Genomic DNA, 19941 nt, shown 5'->3' on the forward strand with positions numbered 1-19941 from the left:
TTTTTTTGTATTATTACCAATTTCTTTAGATTTTTGTAATATTCTTATTTTATTTGTATTACTATGTCTCTATTGAGCGCGGGCCGTGCATAAAAACTCAAAAAGAGAAGAGATATGATGTATACCATATTTTAGCTCAATAGCTCATTTCCATCTGCAGTCAATTTCATTTTATTTCACATTTATTATTCATTTATTTGAATACAAAAACAAAACAGCCTGCCAAAATGTGTGATCCCTCGCCTCAAAGAGGAAGCAGCTTATCTGGAAGCAATTTGTCAAACAGAGAAACATCTAATCGTCCCACAGACTCATATTTAATGTCATTAGTTTGATTTAAAAGGACCAGCCAGTAACTTTCCACCTGTTCAAGTTGTACTGGTCTTTTTCCCCAGGAGTTTAACCCGGAGGAGTTCTACCACCTGCTGGAGGCGGCGGAGGATCACGCTAAGGAGGGTCACCTGATGAAGACGGACATCCCTCGGTACATCATCAGCCAGCTGGGAATGACCAGAGACCCTATCGAAGGTGAGGGAGGGAGAGAGGAGCTGTTTATACTTAAATCAGAACGTAAAGCAACTGGTTTAAACTCATGTATTTGTTTCTTATCAGAGATGGTAAACCTGGATAGCTACGACATCGAGGGGGCGCTGACTCCTGAGACAGACGACTCGACAGATGTGAGTTTAGAGATTAATCTTCAATGTGATAAAGCCTCCAATGCTTTCGCCACATTAATGCGTCCTTTTCAAATGTCTCCTGAGCAACAGTATAAAGTGTGGCCGGCTAAAGTCCTTTAAATGTCTGCTTCATGGTTAGATGACAGGGAGGTGGGGAGGTGTAGTATAGCACAAGAACAACTACGAAAATGCAAGGTGTACAAAAAAATCACAGAGCCATGAGAGAAAGAAAAATAGACGTTCTCAGACAAAGAAAACCTGGAAAAGTTGTAGAGTTTTTGGGGAAAAGGACCACCTCGCTTTCATCTTGCAAGGTCGGATCCGAGTTTTTTTGTTTTAGCCAATTAACCACTTAAATCTCAGAGATCTTTTTTTCCTGTGAAGAGCGGAGGAAGTGCTCTAATAATGGGGAAAAACTCTGAAAAATAAAAGGTGAAATGAAGAGAAAATATTTGTGACTTTTTGGGATTCAAGTTTATTAATTTACCACAAAAACATGGAAATATTAGAGGGGTTTTTGTTGAAGGAACCACATGACTTCATTGTGCATTGTGGGTCTGAGTTAAAATATATAGTAACGTTTATTTTTATTATCCTTGATTGGCAGAGTAAGATGAGAGCGATGAAAGCACCAGAGGAGGCCGACTTTCAGACCATCAAGCTGATCAGTAACGGAGCGTACGGGTGAGTCCAGCTGTAAGACATATGATAGTCCGACATGGAGGTAAATAGTTTTTGGGCCGCAAAGTAAACACAATCTACGCCTCTGTGTGAACCAGCGCTGTGTACCTGGTGCGACACCTGGAGACCCGGCAGCGCTTTGCCATGAAGAAGATCAACAAGCAGAACTTGATCCTGAGGAACCAGATCCAGCAGGCCTTCGTGGAGCGAGATATCCTCACCTTCGCAGAGAACCCCTTCGTCGTTTCCATGTTCTGCTCCTTCGAGACCCGACGACACCTCTGCATGGTCATGGAGTATGTGGAAGGTGAGAACACCTGTGTGTGTGACGAGTGGGAATCATGTGTGAGTTTCTGGTCTTGTTATCAGCATTCTGGGATTATTGATTTGATCTTACGTAGGTTTGTGTAAGCTTTTCGTGGTCTCAAAACCACTTAAACTCATTCTAACAAAGTTCTCACTCAAATTGCTGCAAAAAGATCCAAACAGACTCACAATGTCGTCAAAAAAAAGACAAAAGTCAGTTAAAAGAGAGATAAACAATAAAGCCTTTGCGTCTTGAAACATGATTTGTATTGTCATGGTCTGTTGACTTTGTGTCTGCAGGTGGAGACTGTGCGACTCTGCTGAAGAACATCGGAGCTCTGCCTGTAGAAATGGCTCGTATGTACTTTGCAGAGACCGTCCTCGCACTGGAATACTTACACAACTACGGCATCGTGCATCGGGACCTCAAACCTGACAAGTGAGACGGAGTTAATCAAACTGTTGCTGGTACATGATGCACATACAGTGGTGCAGGAATGAGACCTATGTATGTAACGTTGATGGTTCTGTTCCCAGTCTCCTGATCACCTCGATGGGTCACATCAAGCTCACAGACTTCGGCCTCTCCAAGATGGGTCTGATGAGTCTGACCACCAACCTGTATGAAGGTCACATCGAGAAGGACACTCGGGAGTTCCTGGATAAACAGGTACGACAAAGACGTCCAAACTCAAATCCAAATCTATCTGAAATAACTCCATGAAGAACTAAAGTGTGTTTTCTTCCCTCCAGGTGTGTGGGACTCCAGAGTACATCGCCCCCGAGGTGATTCTGCGTCAGGGCTACGGGAAGCCGGTGGACTGGTGGGCGATGGGCATCATCCTGTACGAGTTCCTGGTAGGCTGCGTGCCGTTCTTCGGAGACACTCCGGAGGAACTGTTCGGACAGGTCATCACAGGTGAGGGAGCGGAGTTAAGGAGTGTAGGAGTGTTTGGATTGGAGCGCAGTCTCCTGGTGAAACAGTTATGTGCATTTGTGTGTCGTCGGCATAGCTTTGGTTGCTACGTTTGTTAGAGAGAAGAGGCCCCAGGATGGAGCCTTGAGGAACCTCACTTGTCATATTTGTCAAGTCATAACTCAGAGGAAGCTACAATTTGGGGTATTATTAAACACACTTTCCTTCTCACCACTGTTTCTCTCCTCTGTATCCTGTAGATGACATCGTGTGGCCTGAAGGAGACGAGTCGCTCCCGTTCGATGCTCAGCACATGATCTCCTCCCTGCTGCAGACCAACCCTCTGGTTAGACTGGGAACAGGTCAGTCTCCTGCAGGAATGGTTTACCTTCAATGTTCACTTTCATCCCTGGTTTGTTTTGGCTCAAACTGAAAGCCAATGTTGTGGTTTTAATTGAAGTATTTAAAGATATTTTGTCTTCAATTTCTATCTAAATATTTCAACCAGTTAGCCGTTATTTTTATTTAACCATTACAACAATTATCTGTTTATTTTAGCAAATATTGCAAATATTGAGCCAGCTGTTCAGCGCTCTCTGCTCGCCTGCTAACCCGTTTCCTTGACCTCTCTGGGATCTTTCTTTTACATGTTTTCTAACCTCCTGAGCTTCTTATGAATAGTCCGTGGAATCTGCAGAACTGGAGAACCTGTTTGTGGTTCACCGACCTTCAATATCTGCCTGTAGGCTCACAGATTTAGTTACCAAAATAAGTCGACTTCTGTCTTCCTCAAAATGTCTCTGTTTGCTCAGGGCTGCATTTATTACCTGTCTGACATGTTCTCCTCTTCCTCTCCTCTGCCTGTCTCTCCTCTCTCCTCTTCCTTCTTCTGTCTCTCTTCCTCTCCTCTACCTCTCTTCTTCCTCTCTTCCTCTCCTCCTCTTCCTCTCCTCTACCTCTCCTCTTCGTTCAGGTGGAGCGTTTGAGGTGAGGCAGCACTCGTTCTTCACCGAGGTGAACTGGAACAGCCTCCTGAGACAGAAAGCCGAGTTCATCCCTCACCTGGAGTCGGAGGAGGACACCAGCTACTTCGACAGTGAGTCTGCAGCACACAGAGAGAGAAGGCTTCATTATTCTCCACATGTGTTCCAATTAAAGGCTGCGATGTTTTGTCTTCAGCCCGGTCTGAGCGCTACCACCACGTGCAGTCGTACGATGAAGACGACACCAACGACGACGAGCCGGTGGAGATGCATCGCTTCTCCTCCTGCTCCCCTCGCTTCAGCAAGGTCAGACGGGATTAGATAGAAGGGTTGAGTCAACGCTACACAAACTGTGCAAGTGTTCACATTACAAGACATGGCAGCGTACTAAGGACAGTATCCAAGTATATCTACCGCATTATCTGGCACGTTTATTGTTTATGTCTTAAGTTTATTCAGATTTCAGATTGTCACTGCCAAAACTACCACAATCATAAAGACTGTGAATCTTTGATCTTGAGACACAGCTTATTGTCTGGGTGTTTTATAGCAGGTACCTGGTCAGGGGAGTATTATATCATATTTGGGTCATGTTACCTACTAAGCTTTGCTCACTCACTGTCACTCTGGCAAGCATTAAAGGATCAATCATTTACAAAGATTGTGTTTCATGCATTTGTTGCGTCACTCATCTCTCTCTAGACAGGGACTGATTTGTAGTTTTGAATCCACATATCCACTCGGTGTGTTGTTGTGTCCTGCAGGTGTACAGCAGCATGGAGCACCTGTCTCAGCTGGAGCAGAAACACCCCGGTGTGACGCTCCGCGAACACAAAGTTCCCCGAGAGGATCGAGTGGCCAAGAGAGAGAGTCTTGGCAGCCTGACGCTCCGAGACAAGAGCTGGAGGACCGGGTCTCCGGAGATGTGAGTGCAGGAGACAAACTGTCAATCTAACAACACGTCCAAAGAGTTTTATGGAAGCCCTAACCTATACCTTTTTTCTCAGGAAGTGTTTATCATAGCAAAGTATTTCTTCAGTGTGGTATTACTGCTTTTATCTGAGTGCTTTTGCCACCTTGTTTTCCTCAGGAAGCGTCTATCCTGCTCCGAGTCGTCCTTCTACGAGAGCGACTCCAGCCCTCCCTCGGGGGCCCGTAGACGTTTCTCGGCCCTCATGGACACTCACCGCCTGTCCTCCCCTCTGGAGCTGGACTCGGAACTGCCGGTCCCCAGCAGGCTCTCATTGAAGAATAGAGGGGCCTCTCTGGAGGGACCCCTCCCATCGCAGGGAGACCTGAGAACAGTCCTTAAAGAGAGCAACGGGCTCACAGCTGCAGTGGGTGGGTGATGGGGATGCAATATCCATTTTACAAGATCAAGTTTGAAGTGTTAAACCTGTATTCGATCACAGTTTGTACGAAGAGATATTTATCGTTGGGGTTTTTTCTCACATTACATCACAGATAAGGTTCTGAGACCTGCTGATGCGCCTCAGCCTCTCACAGGCAGTGCTGCTCCTCTGGGACTCCTGGACACCCAGGGGCCTCGAGGTGCCACGACAGACCTGGTGCTCCGGAGGGTCCGACACCATCAGCTCTCTGAGGGAGAGAAGAACAACTCAAGACCGGGAACTAAAGTCATCAAATCTGCGTCAGCCACAGCTCTGTCCGTCATCATTCCTGCAGGTAAAACTGCTGAACCCCCTGTGTTCCCTCCAGAGGGACTTTCTCTCCCACTCCCTTAATTTGAAAGAAGGTCACATTTGCTAATAAACACATTTAAAAACGTTTGTAGAAAATAAATCCTGTGATCTAACCTGATCTCCCTCCCTCTCTCCTCAGTGGAGCAGCACGTCGCCTCCCCCTTGGCAAGCCCTATGTCTCCTCGCTCCCTCTCCTCAAACCCCTCCTCCCGGGACTCCTCCCCGAGCAGAGATTACTCCCCCATGGTGAACGTGCAGCTCTCCCCCATCACCATCCACCGCGCCGGGAAGAAGTACGGCTTCACGCTGAGAGCCATCAGAGTTTACATGGGAGACAGCGACGTGTACAGCGTGCATCACATGGTCTGGGTAAGAGAGGAGGAGCTATAATACACTTCATTTATACAGCGAATAAGAAACATACAGTACTGTACATACTTTATGTATGTACGTAATAGTTCCAGTGGAAAAATGCAATCCTCCTGACAGAGTTGTATTTTGTCTGTTTTGAATAATCCTCAAAATGAGGCTTTACTCTCTATTAAAATACTTGAAACTATAAGATTTTAAATGTGGTTTACTAAACATTGGGTCTTCAGGCACTAGCAGAATAAACAGTTGTGTCGTCTGCATAGCTTTGAAACAGCCTGTATGATAATAAAATAAAGATGAGGGGACCGAGTATAAAGCCCTGTGGAACACCGTGGGTAATTCAGTTCATAGTTTTGTTTTAGATATCAGTATAAAACTATCTAGGGCTGTACAATGTGGAAATGTGTACTAACTGTGATGACATTAACTGATATTGCAATTGCGTTAACAAGGATTTTTTATTAAGGCTGTCGAATATCAGGACTTCCCTGCAGCTAAACAATACTTCAGTCAGATATTTTTCACATATTTTGCCGTGAACAAATATTGCACTTACTGCCATTTGGATAAAGGTCCTATTCGATATTGTGCAGCCCTCATGCTACCAATAGCATCATTTCAAGCGCTTAGATGTTTCTTCCAGAGTTATTATATGTTTGTTCTTATTCCATCGGCCCTTTTTATAAACAGCTTTCTGAGTAAATGTGTTTCATTAAGTCCTTTTTTCTTCTAACCACAGCATGTTGAAGACGGAGGACCGGCTCATGAAGCTGGACTCAGCGCCGGTGATCTCATCACTCATGTGAACGGGGAGTCAGTCCACGGTCTGGTCCATACGGAGGTGGTGGAGCTCATCCTGAAGGTGAGGACTACACGTCTGATCTTTATCTACTTTTTAGGATTTTCATACGATGATTGAAATGAACTTTACTGATAGAATAATGTGATTCATTCTTATGTAATCTACAGAGTGGAAGCAAAGTGACGGTTACGACGACTCCATTCGAGAACACCTCCATAAAGTCGGTCCTGCTCGCAAATCCAGCTATAAATCCAAGATGGCGCGGCGCAGCAAGAGGACGGGAGCCAAGGAGGGGCAAGAGTACGTTACTGCAAAGTTTTGTACATGAATCAATTTAGATGTATTATATTTAGAATGATTTCATTCTTATTTATCTTATTTTTGATCTGATTTCATTTGTTTGTAATTATTATTTCGTAATCCTCTGACTTGAATTGAGGGACTTATTTTTGTTGTGTTTTGTGCTGAATTTTACATTCCCTTATTCTCCGTTTTGTCTCTTTCAGGAAGAAGCGCAGCTCTCTGTTCAGGAAAATCACCAAACAGTCGAACCTGCTTCACACCAGCCGCAGCCTCTCCTCTCTGAACCGCTCCCTCTCCTCTGGGGACAGTCTGCCCGGCTCCCCGACCCACAGCCTCTCCGCACGGTCCCCCACCCAGAGTTACCGCTCCAACCTCACCGAACCCCCCTACGTGGGTCAGTACTGAAGAATACATCTGTGTCTTTGAAATGTATATAATCCCCATATGAAAGGACATAGAAGTATATAAAGATATATAGAGGTATCAGGGACATGTTAACAGAGGTATTTAGAAGTACAAAAGTGTGTATGAATGTGTGTATACGGGTTAAACGAGGTATATAGAGGTAGAATACATTACACAGAGGTATATAGAGGTAGAATACGTTACACAGAGGTATATAGAGGTAGAGATACGTTACACAGAGGTATATAGAGGTAGAATACGTTACACAGAGGTATATAGAGGTAGAGTACGTTACACAGAGGTATATAGAGGTAGAATACGTTACACAGAGGTATATAGAGGTAGAATACGTTACACAGAGGTATATAGAGGTAGAATACGTTACACAGAGGTATATAGAGGTAGAATACGTTACACAGAGGTATATAGAGGTAGAATACGTTACACAGAGGTATATATAGAGGTAGAATACGTTACACAGAGGTATATAGAGGTAGAATACGTTACACAGAGGTATATAGAGTAGAATACGTTACACAGAGGTATATAGAGAGGTATATAGAGGTTAGAATACGTTACACAGAGGTATATAGAGGTAGAATCGTTACACAGAGGTATATAGAGAGGTATATAGAGGTAGAATACATTACACAGAGGTATATAGAGGTAGAATACGTTACACAGAGGTATGTAGAGGTAGAATACGTTACACAGAGGTATATAGAGGTAGAATACGTTACACAGAGGTATATAGAGGTAGAATACGTTACACAGAGGTATATAGAGGTAGAATACGTTACACAGAGGTATGTAGAGGTAGAATACGTTACACAGAGGTATATAGAGGTAGAATACGTTACACAGAGGTATATAGAGGTAGAATACGTTACACAGAGGTATATAGAGGTAGAATACGTTACACAGAGGTATATAGAGGTAGAATACGTTACACAGAGGTATATAGAGGTAGAATACGTTACACAGAGGTATGTAGAGGTAGAATACATTACACAGAGGTATATAGAGGTAGAATACGTTACACAGAGGTATATAGAGGTAGAGTACGTTACACAGAGGTATATAGAGGTAGAATACGTTACACAGAGGTATATAGAGGTAGAATACGTTACACAGAGGTATATAGAGGTAGAGTACGTTACACAGAGGTATATAGAGGTAGAATACGTTACACAGAGGTATATAGAGGTAGAATACGTTACACAGAGGTATATAGAGGTAGAATACGTTACACAGAGGTATATAGAGGTAGAATACGTTACACAGAGGTATATAGAGGTAGAATACATTACACAGAGGTATATAGAGGTAGAATACGTTACACAGAGGTATATAGAGGTAGAATACGTTACACAGAGGTATATAGAGGTAGAATACGTTACACAGAGGTATATAGAGGTATAATACGTTACACAGAGGTATATAGAGGTAGAATACGTTGCACAGAGGTATGTAAAATACATAAAGGCATATTTAAAAACACAACAGGTTTTTATTAATCGCAGCAAAGTGTTTTATCCCGATGATAGTAAATAAAGAGCCACATCTGTATTTTCTCAACTTTTTGTCCTCCCTCCTCTCCTCAGGCACCTCCTCTCAGAGCAGCTCTCCGGCCTCCAGCACCCCCAACTCCCCGGCCACCTCCTCCTCCCACCACATGAGGCCCAGCTCGCTGCACGGCCTGTCGCCCAAACTGCACCGTCAGTACCGCTCGGCTCGCTGCAAATCCGCCGGCAACATCCCTCTCTCCCCTCTGGCTCACACGCCATCACCCACCACCTCCTCTCCCCCCCCTCTCTCGGGCCACATTGTGGGAAGCTCCAACACGACGCAGACGTTTCCCGCCAAACTGCACTCCTCGCCCCCTGTTTCCCGCCCGCGACCGAAGAGTGCCGAGCCGCCGCGATCCCCTCTCCTGCAGAGGGTGCAATCTGCGGAAAAACTCGGAGCAAATCTACCTTCCTCCTCCTCATCGTCATCCTCGCCTTCCCCTCTCACAGGTGGGGTGTCGCTGCGTAAACACAGCCTGGAGGTGTCGCACGGCGACTACAGAAGAGACTCCTTCCACTGCGAACACAGCCTGCAGAGTCTCCTAGAGATGGAGGGTGAGAACGGACCGGCCCCACCTTCACCTTCATCGTCTTCCTCACCTTCTCCTCCCATGGAGATCGGAGGGCCGAAGCCGATCAGGAGGATGGGGAGGCAGGAGTCGCCGCTCAGTCGGGACACTCTCATCCCGCAGAAAGATACTAAAGAGAGTGCTGTGGATAAAATATCGAAGGCTGAGGCGTTAAAGAAAAGTGAGGGTGTGGAGAAGTCCTGTCCAGCTGCCGAGGAGAAGCAGAACCTAGCGGAGAAAACTGCAAGAAGTGCTGAAGCAGCAGCGGAATCCAAGGGTAAAATCTATGAGAAGACTATAGCTTTAAAAGGGCAGCAACAAGACGGTAAGCAGCAGACAGACAGTGGAGCTGTAGCTAAAGCTCAGGAGGAGAAGGGGAAAGAGAAAGGGAGCATCCCGAAACCTACCGAGCAACCGAAGCTACGGAAAGGCTCAGAAAGCGGCGAAAAAGTTGTCGAAAAAGCTGCAGAAACGGTAAAAGTCAAAGCACCTGCACCGCCCATTCCCCCCCATGCTCCTCTGAGACCTAAAGTGTCCCACAGCTACCGGGGGGGGAAAGAGGAGAGGGCGCACCTGGAGGTCCTGGAGGAGAATCCAACCTCCCCCTCCTCCACCGCTGCCTCCCCCTCCTCAAACAAACCCCGCCCGATGTCTCCCGGAGAGAAAGCCAGCTTCGTCACTCAGTTCACCAGCGTGGCCAAAACAGTGCTGAAGGGGGGGTCGCAGGAGGGGGTCAAAGTAAAAGATAACGCCAAGATGAGCGAGGAGAAGAAGGGGAACGCGGGGAAGGCAGAGGGGGCGTCCGCAGGGGGGCGGCGGGGGGGGCAGGCCTCAGCGAACATGGCTGACAGAGGAAACATTCGCAGCTCCAAACATCACTCGTGATAAAAGGAGACGCCCATATATGGAGGGAGATCTGAGCAACGGTGTGTGTGTGTGTATGTGTGTGTGAACAGAGGGGCAACCTGTGAGACAATGTGAGACGTATTCCACAAATGCAGAAATAACTTATAGAAACTCCAAAACAATCCTACATTACAAGTGAAAGTCCTGCATAAAGAAAGTAAACGTATCTAAAGAATGATCAGGAAAATGTTCCACAAATTCAAACTCAAAAATAAAACAGATCTGCATTTTAGCAAACGACAGAGAGCCTTTCATTTGGATAAATACTCCCACTACTGATACTGCTAATACTACTACACCGTTAAAATACCCATTCAAAGTAAAAGTCCTGCTTTAAAAATGGTGATTTAGTAAAAGTATTTAAAGTATGATCGGAAAACTGTTCCAAAAATGAGTAAACTCAAGTAAAACCTGCAGGAAGAGAGGTCCCACAGAGGGGAAATACATTCTGCATTTGACCCATCCCCTCCAATAGGAATGGTTTTGGGTCCTTTACATACTACTCTGTAAGATCAAAGCCCTGTATTGATGATAGTACTTGAGTAAAAGTATTTAAAGTATGATGGGGAAAGCGATAAATATTTGTAGACAAAAAAATGAAAAAGCAAATCAATTTTACAAGTAAACAAAAATCTGTAAATACATTTAATTAATGCATAAGTCAATAAAAAGCATCGGCAAACCCTCTGAATTAACTGAAAGTCCAAATGAGTCCCAGCCTATATCATTAGCACTAATTGTCTGGTGTCACTCGGCTGTGTTCGGATACCCAGCTGTCGACGTGGTTTTTCCGAATTTCAAAATAAAAGCACGCTCTTTCTGTTCACACAAACAGCACGGAGACAGAGCCCCCTCCATAGTGCCTTCTACTGTAGCATCACTCAGACATATCATGGATTAACTGTGAGTGACAGGAGGGAAGGGGGGGAACAGAAACGCCTGAAAACCAAATAGCCGGCACACGTGAAGAAGCGTCGGCCATGTTGGATCTGCTGTAGGCCTGTGTGTGTTCGATGTGTTGTTATATATATATAGAGGAAACCATGCATACGTCTCAATGCATGTCTGACACTGTACATGGAACAATATGGAAATCTAAAAAAATATAAAGCAGACCTTCAGGTGGAGAACACTGTGAACAACTTCTCAAACTGTTAGCAGGTTAGGTTATAAACAGGCATTACTCATATTTCATCCATTTAGTCCGATTTTAAAGGAGGAACACACACTTTATTCCAGTTTTTGAAAGAGTTCAGGCTCTTTAACGACACATCATGTGATAAAACGACAAAATGTAAAGCATTCTTACTTTACTACATCAGCTGACTTCCTAATAACACCTGCATTTCCTGATAAACAGGGATATTTACAGCTACATGCATTATGTAATGTATATCCCACTATATATCTTAGTACAGTTGTTTCTAAATTATACAGGAGTTGTACTCATGCATGCATTATGGAATAACACTCCAAATTGGATTTCTCTACTGTAGGCATTATCATTTTTAGAAGTTTAAGAAAAAAAGGGACTCTTTTTTAGGCACCCAGTGATAATTTACCAAAGTAATAATATATATTAAAATGACAGCATGATTCATGCTTGTATTTATAAAATAAACGTTGTTGTCATTATGATTTTATGAATGAACATATACATTGTATTATATTATTTGACCTTATACTCACATCAATAAATGATTATTGAATTAAATAAACATAAAATACAATCATTTTTTATTAAAAGACGTCTTTAATCCTCCAAAACTACATCACTTTTACTCTAAATTAAACCTGTTTACAGATAAAGACAATCCGTTTGGGTTATATTTACATAACGCATGTTTTATTACATTTTCATTCATCAAAAAAGGCAGTTTATCAATGATCGTAATGTTTAAAATTGTAATTCCCTCAATTGCAATATCATTTATAATAATCCCGATTCATTATGTTTTCCAAATTGTGCACCGGCCACCCTGTGGGCCCAAGGCACTGACCCCCCCATTACAAGAGGGAATGCTTTACATTTTGTCAAGTTATTACATGAAGTCTTGTCTCATGTAGAGAAGAATACAACACAAACTGTAAACTGGACCAAGGAACCAAAACCTGTGCAGTGATGGAATTAAGGGCTGAACATTAGTGAGAACTGAACGAGGGAGGTTTGATAAACTTGCACAGGGACGCTCTGCCACGAGCTGACAATGCTAACTGTCCTAGCGTCCCCGAGTTCTGAGTTTACCCTGGAGAGAAGAAGAAGAAGAAGAAAGGGTTGCAATAAAAACACATTTTAGTTTCAAAGCGTCGTCGTAGTCAACATGTGCAATTATATATTTTAGGAAGTGAGTGTGTGTTAGTGAGGAGAGTATAGGCTAGATTCACTCAATGCTATTTATGCAGATGTGTGTCATGTGACGGAAAGTGCCAGTGTGTGTGTGTGTATTTACTTTGTTGTGTTTAATGTGTAATAATCATAATGATATGCAATCCAACAGTGCCCAGTTTCATAAAAGCGAGCACCCTACAGTGAGAGCAACGTGAGGAGGGGATATACTGAGAGCATCTTAGAGGCAAAGTCTTGTGTTTTTGATTTTAAAAAAGTACAGAAAAATGATCCTGAATTTGGGGCATAAGAGCACGAGAGCTCTGATTTGTCATAGATCGCCACCTTCTGGAGAAATGTCACATTACATCAATATCCCTGAGGTTAAAGAACGATGTGTGGACATGTTTCCTTTTCAAACACAATTATTCTGATGCATTATTCTTCTGTTGCAGCCTGAGCTTTAAAGGTTTTAGTTATTACAATATTTTCAGACATTTACCCAATGTGTTGGTGTTTTATGTGAGAAAATTGCACTTTATTTTAAATATTTTTGTTTATTTTTCTATTTATTCTGAAATGACGTTTTTTATTTATTATTTTCTACATGTAATCAGTGAGTGACTTTCTGCTTTACTACTGAAACCAGTTATTTATACATTTTGCATTTAGAGAAATGTGTGTGTGGCTTCCCCACTGTGTGTGTGTGCTGTGATCCCTTTCTGTCTGCAGTTGTGATTTTGCTGTTTTGTCTGTGGGTGTTTTTTTTTTTACTGCAACGACCCTCTCTGCCTGTTGTTGTTTATTACATTGCTTCATGTTTATTAGCCACCATTGTCAAAAAAAGCCTAAAGTGCAGAACTGTAATAAAAAGCAGAGAAACCCCATCGAGTTGTCTGTATTATTTTAAATACCCAACTTTATCTGTTTTATATCTATTAGAATTAAAAACCCTGCAGTAGAAAAGCGATTATATCCGTGCTGTTATACATACTATGTTTTAACCAATTAAACCTCATATATCTCATAGTACCTCATTATACTGTATTATGTTAGTTTCAGATTTTTGTATCATATTTATTTTCTAATAATAATAGTATGTTATTCACGAGTAGCTGTACACATACGAGGACTGTATTTGTTGTATAATAGTGCATGAATAAACACAGTAAGAGGATTTAAGTTGATTAAAAGAATCATCAAATACATTTATATATCTGAGTAAGATACTCAAAAGTAGAAGAACTCAGGTCTTGTACTTGAGTAAAGTAGAAGTACTCAGATGTTGTTCTTGAGTAAAGTAGAAGTACTCAGGTCTTGTACTTGAGTCAAAGTAGAAGTACTCAGGTCTTGTTCTTGAGTAAAGTAGAAGTACTCAGGTCTTGTACTTGAGTAAAGTAGAAGTACTCAGATGTTGTTCTTGAGTAAAGTAGAAGTACTCAGGTCTTGTACTTGAGTAAAGTAGAAGTACTCAGATGTTGTACTTGAGTCAAAGTAGAAGTACTCAGGTCTTGTTCTTGAGTAAAGTAGAAGTACTCAGATGTTGTTCTTGAGTAAAGTAGAAGTACTCAGGTCTTGTTCTTGAGTAAAGTAGAAGTACTCAGGTCTTGTACTTGAGTAAAGTAGAAGTACTCAGATGTTGTTCTTGAGTAAAGTAGAAGTACTCAGGTCTTGTACTTGAGTCAAAGTAGAAGTACTCAGGTCTTGTACTTGAGTAAAGTAGAAGTACTCAGATCTTGTTCTTGAGTAAAAGTAGAAGTACTCAGATCTTGTACTTGAGTAAAGTAGAAGTACTCAGATCTTGTACTTGAGTAAAGTAGAAGTACTCAGATCTTGTACTTGAGTAAAAGTAGAAGTACTCAGATCTTGTACTTGAGTAAAAGTAGAAGTACTCAGATCTTGTACTTGAGTAAAGTAGAAGTACCAGAGTGTAGGAATACTCTGTCACAGTGAAAGTATTCTAAATGTTCCTCCAGTGAAAGTAGAAAGTACTCTCCTCTAAATGTACTTAAAGTAGCGACAGTAAAAGTAGTCATTGTCTGATTGGTCCATTTCAGAATAATATCTCTGATATGTTTTATAATGATTGATCCTTAAAGTGTTCTCAGAGCTGGTAAAGGTGCAGCTAGTTTGAATGGCTTTGTATACTGCAGGGTAGCTGCTGGATTTACTGCAGGTGAACTACAGTCTGATTTAAGGGCTGATTATATTTACCGTCATTAATCCTAATCTGCCTAGCAACTAAAGGTGTTAAATAATGTAGCAGAGTAAAAGTACACCATTTACCTCTGAAATGTAGTGGATCGGAAGTACAAAGTAGCATCAAATGGAAATACTCAAGGAAAGGTGAGTAAATGTACTTAGTTATTTTAAACCACTGGTAACTGGTTTACCTTCGGAGGCTCACTTTCATTTGTCCTCTCTTATCCAATCACAGCTGTGCTCCTTCACCAAGGAAACAGCTGTGATTGGATAAGAGAGGACAAATGAAAGTGAGCCTCCGATGACGACGTATAAACAGGAAGTGAATGCAGATTTACTCTGCTGTCTTTACGAGCGGAGACCCGCGGAGACTCTTGCGAAACTAAACACCTTCTTCAGCGAAATCCATTCATTAAGTTGCATTAACTAAAAGAAAACACCATGACGATACCCGAATGAAGGTAAAACAAGAATGTCATGCTTTGAAAATGTCATAAATCCTCAGTTTTACCGCGAATTGACGGTTTTTAAAGTTGAATCGCGAAAAGTTTTATGAGAAATTAATGAAAAATAAAGGATTTGAAGTTTGTTTTCAGTTTAAACCTAGCCTAAATGTTTTTCGACCTTGAGTTATTTTTATGAAGTACTATCCTATATTTGTGGTTGTAAAATGTGTTTTTATCGTGTATTTGCGTTGTATTTATACCTGATAGTATCAACATCAGTAAGCTAGCCAATGTTTGTGACGTACTTCATATCACCTTGACTAAAGTATTGTACTTAAATACTGTTTTAACAAACTTAACTTCAGTATGGCCTTTTTATCATACCCTAACACATGCTACTCCACTATATTTTCCATTTATATGGACTATATATTTGTTTACACATGGAAAACCTGTTATTTGCTGTACTACTAATCTACCCACTGTTTCAATCTTGGATTGGCTCAACATGACAAACTTAAAGAACACAGAAATATGTTTTACTCGTAATGGAGTCTTTTACCTAAAGGACCTCCTCCACCCCTGTATGTGAAATATATCTACATTCAGAATTTACTTTTAAAGTTAATATAGATGAATTAATTCGCCACCTTTCTGCCTTTACATGATATAATATTAACAGAGTTGTCCTTTATTTATCTTCAGTAGCAAACGTGTGTAAAGCAAACTGTTGAAAGTGAGGATTCTATTGCGAGACAACACCTTTCAGATAAATAGGAGCTTCATACATCTAATATCTTAAGCCATATAGATGTTGTAGATTATTTCCTCTGATTACTTTCTCAAATGTGTTTTTGAGTGATATTTAATCTTTATGACAAGCACATTATGAGTGCATTGAACACAGTGGAATCAACACTTTGATCTACGTTACAGTATTTCCTTTGTAGCTCTTGATATCAACACAACATCTGCTGCTTTTTCCCTTCACGTTTTGCCTTTACCAAATATTGCTCTAGTCCATATTACGCTTTTGATCAAATTAATTGTGCCGCACCAGTAAATAAGGCGTTGTATCTACCTCTGTGATGCTTTAGAGCAGGGGTGTCCAAACTGCGGCCCGGGGGCCAAATGCGGCCCGCAGGCCTTTTTGAGTCTGCCCTCAGCACATTCTAAAGTATACTGAATATGGCCCAGAGATTAAACTTCTGCTTGTCTTATTTTGTACTTCTCAAATATATATGTTCAGATATATTAATGAGCCCAATTTAAAATAAATTCAGTCATTTAGAATTTAAAACATGTTCTAACAAATCTTAGTTTATAAAAAAAAGTCCAATAACTTATTTCTGTAACCAGCTTGAGATGGACCCTTCATATTTACTCTGATTATCAGCACTCTGAGGCTCCTGTTTTAAGGAATGAGCTGCCAACAACATTGATGAACCCTAAAGACAGACGGGATGTAGGCTGTTCTTTCCTTAAACCATTTTTAAGTATCGAGCATTATTCTCTTACATTTGATTTGCTTTACTAACTTATAACTTAACTTATGAGGCAATATTCACCCCTAGAAGTGGCCCCGCTCTCCGTATATTTTTCTGTATGTGGCCCTCGGTGAAAAAGGTTTGGACACCCCTGCTCTAGAGGAAACAGCTAAATGTGTTTGAGAACATTTACCAACATCACGGACATTCCTGGAGTCACAGGACGCCGTCACATGGCCTTTCCTCTCTTAATGTCACAGAGAATTACTGACTTTTCCGCGCTTAACATCCCATCAGTTCTGGGTCAGATCTTACTAGCAATAAACTAAATGTAAACCTAATTATGGGATAAGTGTTTGATTCACACCAGAGTGTTTCAGATGAATATTTTCTTCGCAGCCGCATCCTGGATCTTGTGTCACTGGTTTAATGTTCCCTCTGCGTTTGGTCCCAGGCTGAAATGGAGATAAGGAGAAATTCTTCTGGTTTTGATCTTCTCCCGCCGGTATGAACCCCAGCACCTCCTCCCAGCCGCCTGAAGAAGATGAGCTCCTGGACGGCTGGCACTTCCTCTCCTCTGAATCCCCTCAGCCTCCAGACCCTGGAGCCAGCCGGGAACTCCGGGAGACGGAGGACAGAGGACAACTCAAGTCCAGGTTCATCTCAGCCTGGAACAGCGTCAAATATGGTCTGTTTTACCAACAAGGGCGGCAAGATTTGGACTGAAATACTATTATTTTGACTAATATTGCAATTACATACTTCACTTTGTAGAATCTCATCAGAACAGTTTGTCTCTTCCAGTTATTGAGATGAAACTGTTCCTCTTTTTTCAGGCTGGTCCTTGAAGCAGAAATCCAAGTTCAGTAAGAGCTCTCCTGTCATCATGTTCGGACAGTCCTACGAGCTCAAGGATCACGGTGAGGCCGTCCTGAATGTGTCTTTTTCATGTCAATCCATCGATTAATGTACATTAGTCTCAGGGGGTTTTACAGGACAAAGTAAGACACCCTCTGTCCATAGGGAGAACTCCCAAAGAAACCCCACGATTAACAGGGAAATGTTAGAAACCTCCGGGAGAGCAATAGAGGAAGACTCCTAAAAAGAAAATAACAAAATAGAGATACCAGATAATAGTATAAAATGTATGAAAAAATGTTGAACCCGGGAAAATGTCCCTCCCCTGCTTCAGGGGACAGAGAGCGTTTCCGCCGCTGCTTCTCCTCCCTCCTGTGGCTGACCTACAGGCGGGGTTTCTCTCCGCTGCCCGGCGGCTCTCTGACCTCTGACAGCGGCTGGGGGTGTGTGTTACGCACCGGGCAGATGCTGCTGGCACGAGGCCTGCTGCTGCACCTGATGCCACCAGGTGACCACACACACACACACACACACACACACACACACACACAGGGACATGCACCCAAACAATGTCGAAAAAATATGTCTATTGGATTTTTCTGTGTGACTCTGAAAGCAGATTTTGACTGGTTAGCTAGACAGCAAAAACAAAGCTATATTTGAACCCCTATCACAAAGAGACCTGGTGTTTTCATTTGTTCTCATGTTACTTTATCCTTCCGTCTTCAGGCTGGACTTGGTGTGTGAGCCACCATGCCGTGAAGGACGACCTGGACCTGCTCCACTCCACAGACGGTGCAGAGAGCGCGCAGGAAGTGAAGGAATCGTCCAAACAGAGGAACCGGAAACTGAGCCTGGGCTCCCTGCTGGACCGGCCCATGGAGGCCAAACACAGGCGGGTGGTGTCCTGGTTTGCAGACCATCCCACTGCCCCGTTTGGGATTCACCAGCTGGTGGAGCTGGGGAAAAGCTCGGGGAAGAAGGCCGGGGACTGGTACGGACCGTCCATCGCTGCACACATCCTCCGGTGAGAAATGAAGACATGACCTGACAGTTAATTATCCAGTTCATCAAGATGATGCATCATTACAGTTACCTTATCTTTTCAGGAAGGCAGTGGCAGCCTCAGCAGATCTTCCCAATCTAGTCGTGTATGTCGCACAAGATTGTACTGGTGAGTCATTTCTGTTAAGCTATATCATGGTCAGGTTCATATCAGTATGTAGTGTCTCCATGCTTTAATGTTCAAAAAGCTCTTTATTTTTATCATGCAGCACCTCTTTTCACCCTCTGTCTGAAACCAGAGCCTTTGCATGCATACAAATCTACAGAGCACACTACAGGAAAGGGAACACCACCAAAAATAGGGCCCCTTTAATCCTACACACTGCTCCTCACAGTTTTGATTAACTCTGATCCTCAAATGCATCGTGGACACAGAAGTATTTCAAACATTTGACACGTCTGTGTGTCTCTACCCCCCCCCCCCCTCCCCCTCACCCTGTGTTCAGTCTACCTGGAGGACGTGAGGAGGTTGTGTGAGCGCCCCCCCCCTCAGGGCTGGAGGTCCGTCATCATCCTGGTTCCTGTTCGACTCGGAGGACAAGACCTGAACCGCTCCTACATCTCATATGTCAAAGTATTTGAACTATATTTAATAAAGTCACTACGATGTGCGGTCCGTTGAGTGGGGAAAGGGTTAACAGCAGAATATCTTTATAAACAATACTGCATATAAACAGTAAAGTCAGCATTTTAAGTATTTATCGTTGTACAATGTGCTGATTTTTTTCCCCAAAGGTTTATTCTTAATTATAAATTGTGTTTCCACAGCAATACATCAGCATCCTGCTGCATGTGTTTCATTGTAAAAAATAAAGAAAGGTCCCTGCTAGCAAACATTGAGTGTCAAATAATAAATAACTCTCTCTCTCTCTCCTGTAGAGACTGTTGACATTACAGTACTGCATCGGGATCATCGGGGGGAAACCAAAGCACTCTTTATTCTTCACCGGCTTCCAGGGTAAGTGCAATCATGGTGTACTACATATTTATCCTGCTGTTTGAAGTCAGTTACTCTCACGTTTTGAGAAATGTTTTATGAAACTGAATGTTCTTTTCTTTCTGACAAAGACGAACACCTGCTGTACCTGGACCCTCACTACTGTCAGCCCACTGTGGACATCAGCCAGGAGAACTTCCCTCTGGAGGTGAACAAATACTGCTTCTCTTTGACCTTTGTAAACCAGTCATGCTGAAAAAGTCTTACATCAGATACTGTTGGTGCAGCACGGAAGCAAGGGGCTCACTATGACGCCATCACGAGGACATATCCTACCCCCCTTTGTATACAGTATATCACCACCAGCTAATCTAAGTCTGAACCTCTGAGTGTTTTCATTTTGTATAATCTCAATTCAATATCTCC

The 19941-nt window shown here is 42.6% G+C and overlaps 2 protein-coding genes across 3 annotated transcripts in view; both read left to right on the forward strand.

Moving 5' to 3' along the window:
• LOC134877895 (microtubule-associated serine/threonine-protein kinase 1-like) overlaps positions 1-13400 on the forward strand; it is a 58076-nt gene extending 44676 nt beyond the window's left edge. Inside the window, 19 exon segments of the mRNA XM_063903569.1 lie at positions 396-528; positions 613-680; positions 1288-1364; positions 1460-1668; positions 1968-2106; positions 2205-2337; positions 2421-2586; positions 2844-2945; positions 3557-3679; positions 3763-3872; positions 4331-4491; positions 4657-4907; positions 5031-5252; positions 5409-5638; positions 6381-6503; positions 6611-6662; positions 6665-6743; positions 6950-7140; positions 8756-13400. Of these exon segments, the coding sequence (XP_063759639.1) occupies positions 396-528; positions 613-680; positions 1288-1364; positions 1460-1668; positions 1968-2106; positions 2205-2337; positions 2421-2586; positions 2844-2945; positions 3557-3679; positions 3763-3872; positions 4331-4491; positions 4657-4907; positions 5031-5252; positions 5409-5638; positions 6381-6503; positions 6611-6662; positions 6665-6743; positions 6950-7140; positions 8756-10173 (3987 nt within the window). The 3' untranslated portion in view covers positions 10174-13400.
• Positions 13401-15044: 1644 nt separating this feature from the next.
• Positions 15045-19941, forward strand: part of LOC134877898 (cysteine protease atg4da-like) — a 6554-nt gene continuing 1657 nt past the window's right edge. The window contains exons 1-9 of one of the 2 annotated variants that reach the window (XM_063903573.1): positions 15045-15183; positions 17110-17343; positions 17492-17575; positions 17848-18021; positions 18243-18540; positions 18623-18687; positions 19025-19152; positions 19458-19536; positions 19647-19723. In XM_063903573.1, the coding sequence (XP_063759643.1) occupies positions 17163-17343; positions 17492-17575; positions 17848-18021; positions 18243-18540; positions 18623-18687; positions 19025-19152; positions 19458-19536; positions 19647-19723 (1086 nt within the window). In that variant the 5' untranslated portion in view covers positions 15045-15183; positions 17110-17162. The remainder of the gene's footprint in view (positions 15184-17109; positions 17344-17491; positions 17576-17847; positions 18022-18242; positions 18541-18622; positions 18688-19024; positions 19153-19457; positions 19537-19646; positions 19724-19941) is intronic. The other variant, XM_063903574.1, reaches the window with a different exon arrangement.

The sequence above is a fragment of the Eleginops maclovinus genome, chromosome 16 (assembly GCF_036324505.1).
Source record: "Eleginops maclovinus isolate JMC-PN-2008 ecotype Puerto Natales chromosome 16, JC_Emac_rtc_rv5, whole genome shotgun sequence".
NCBI classification, from domain to species: Eukaryota; Metazoa; Chordata; class Actinopteri; order Perciformes; family Eleginopidae; genus Eleginops; species Eleginops maclovinus.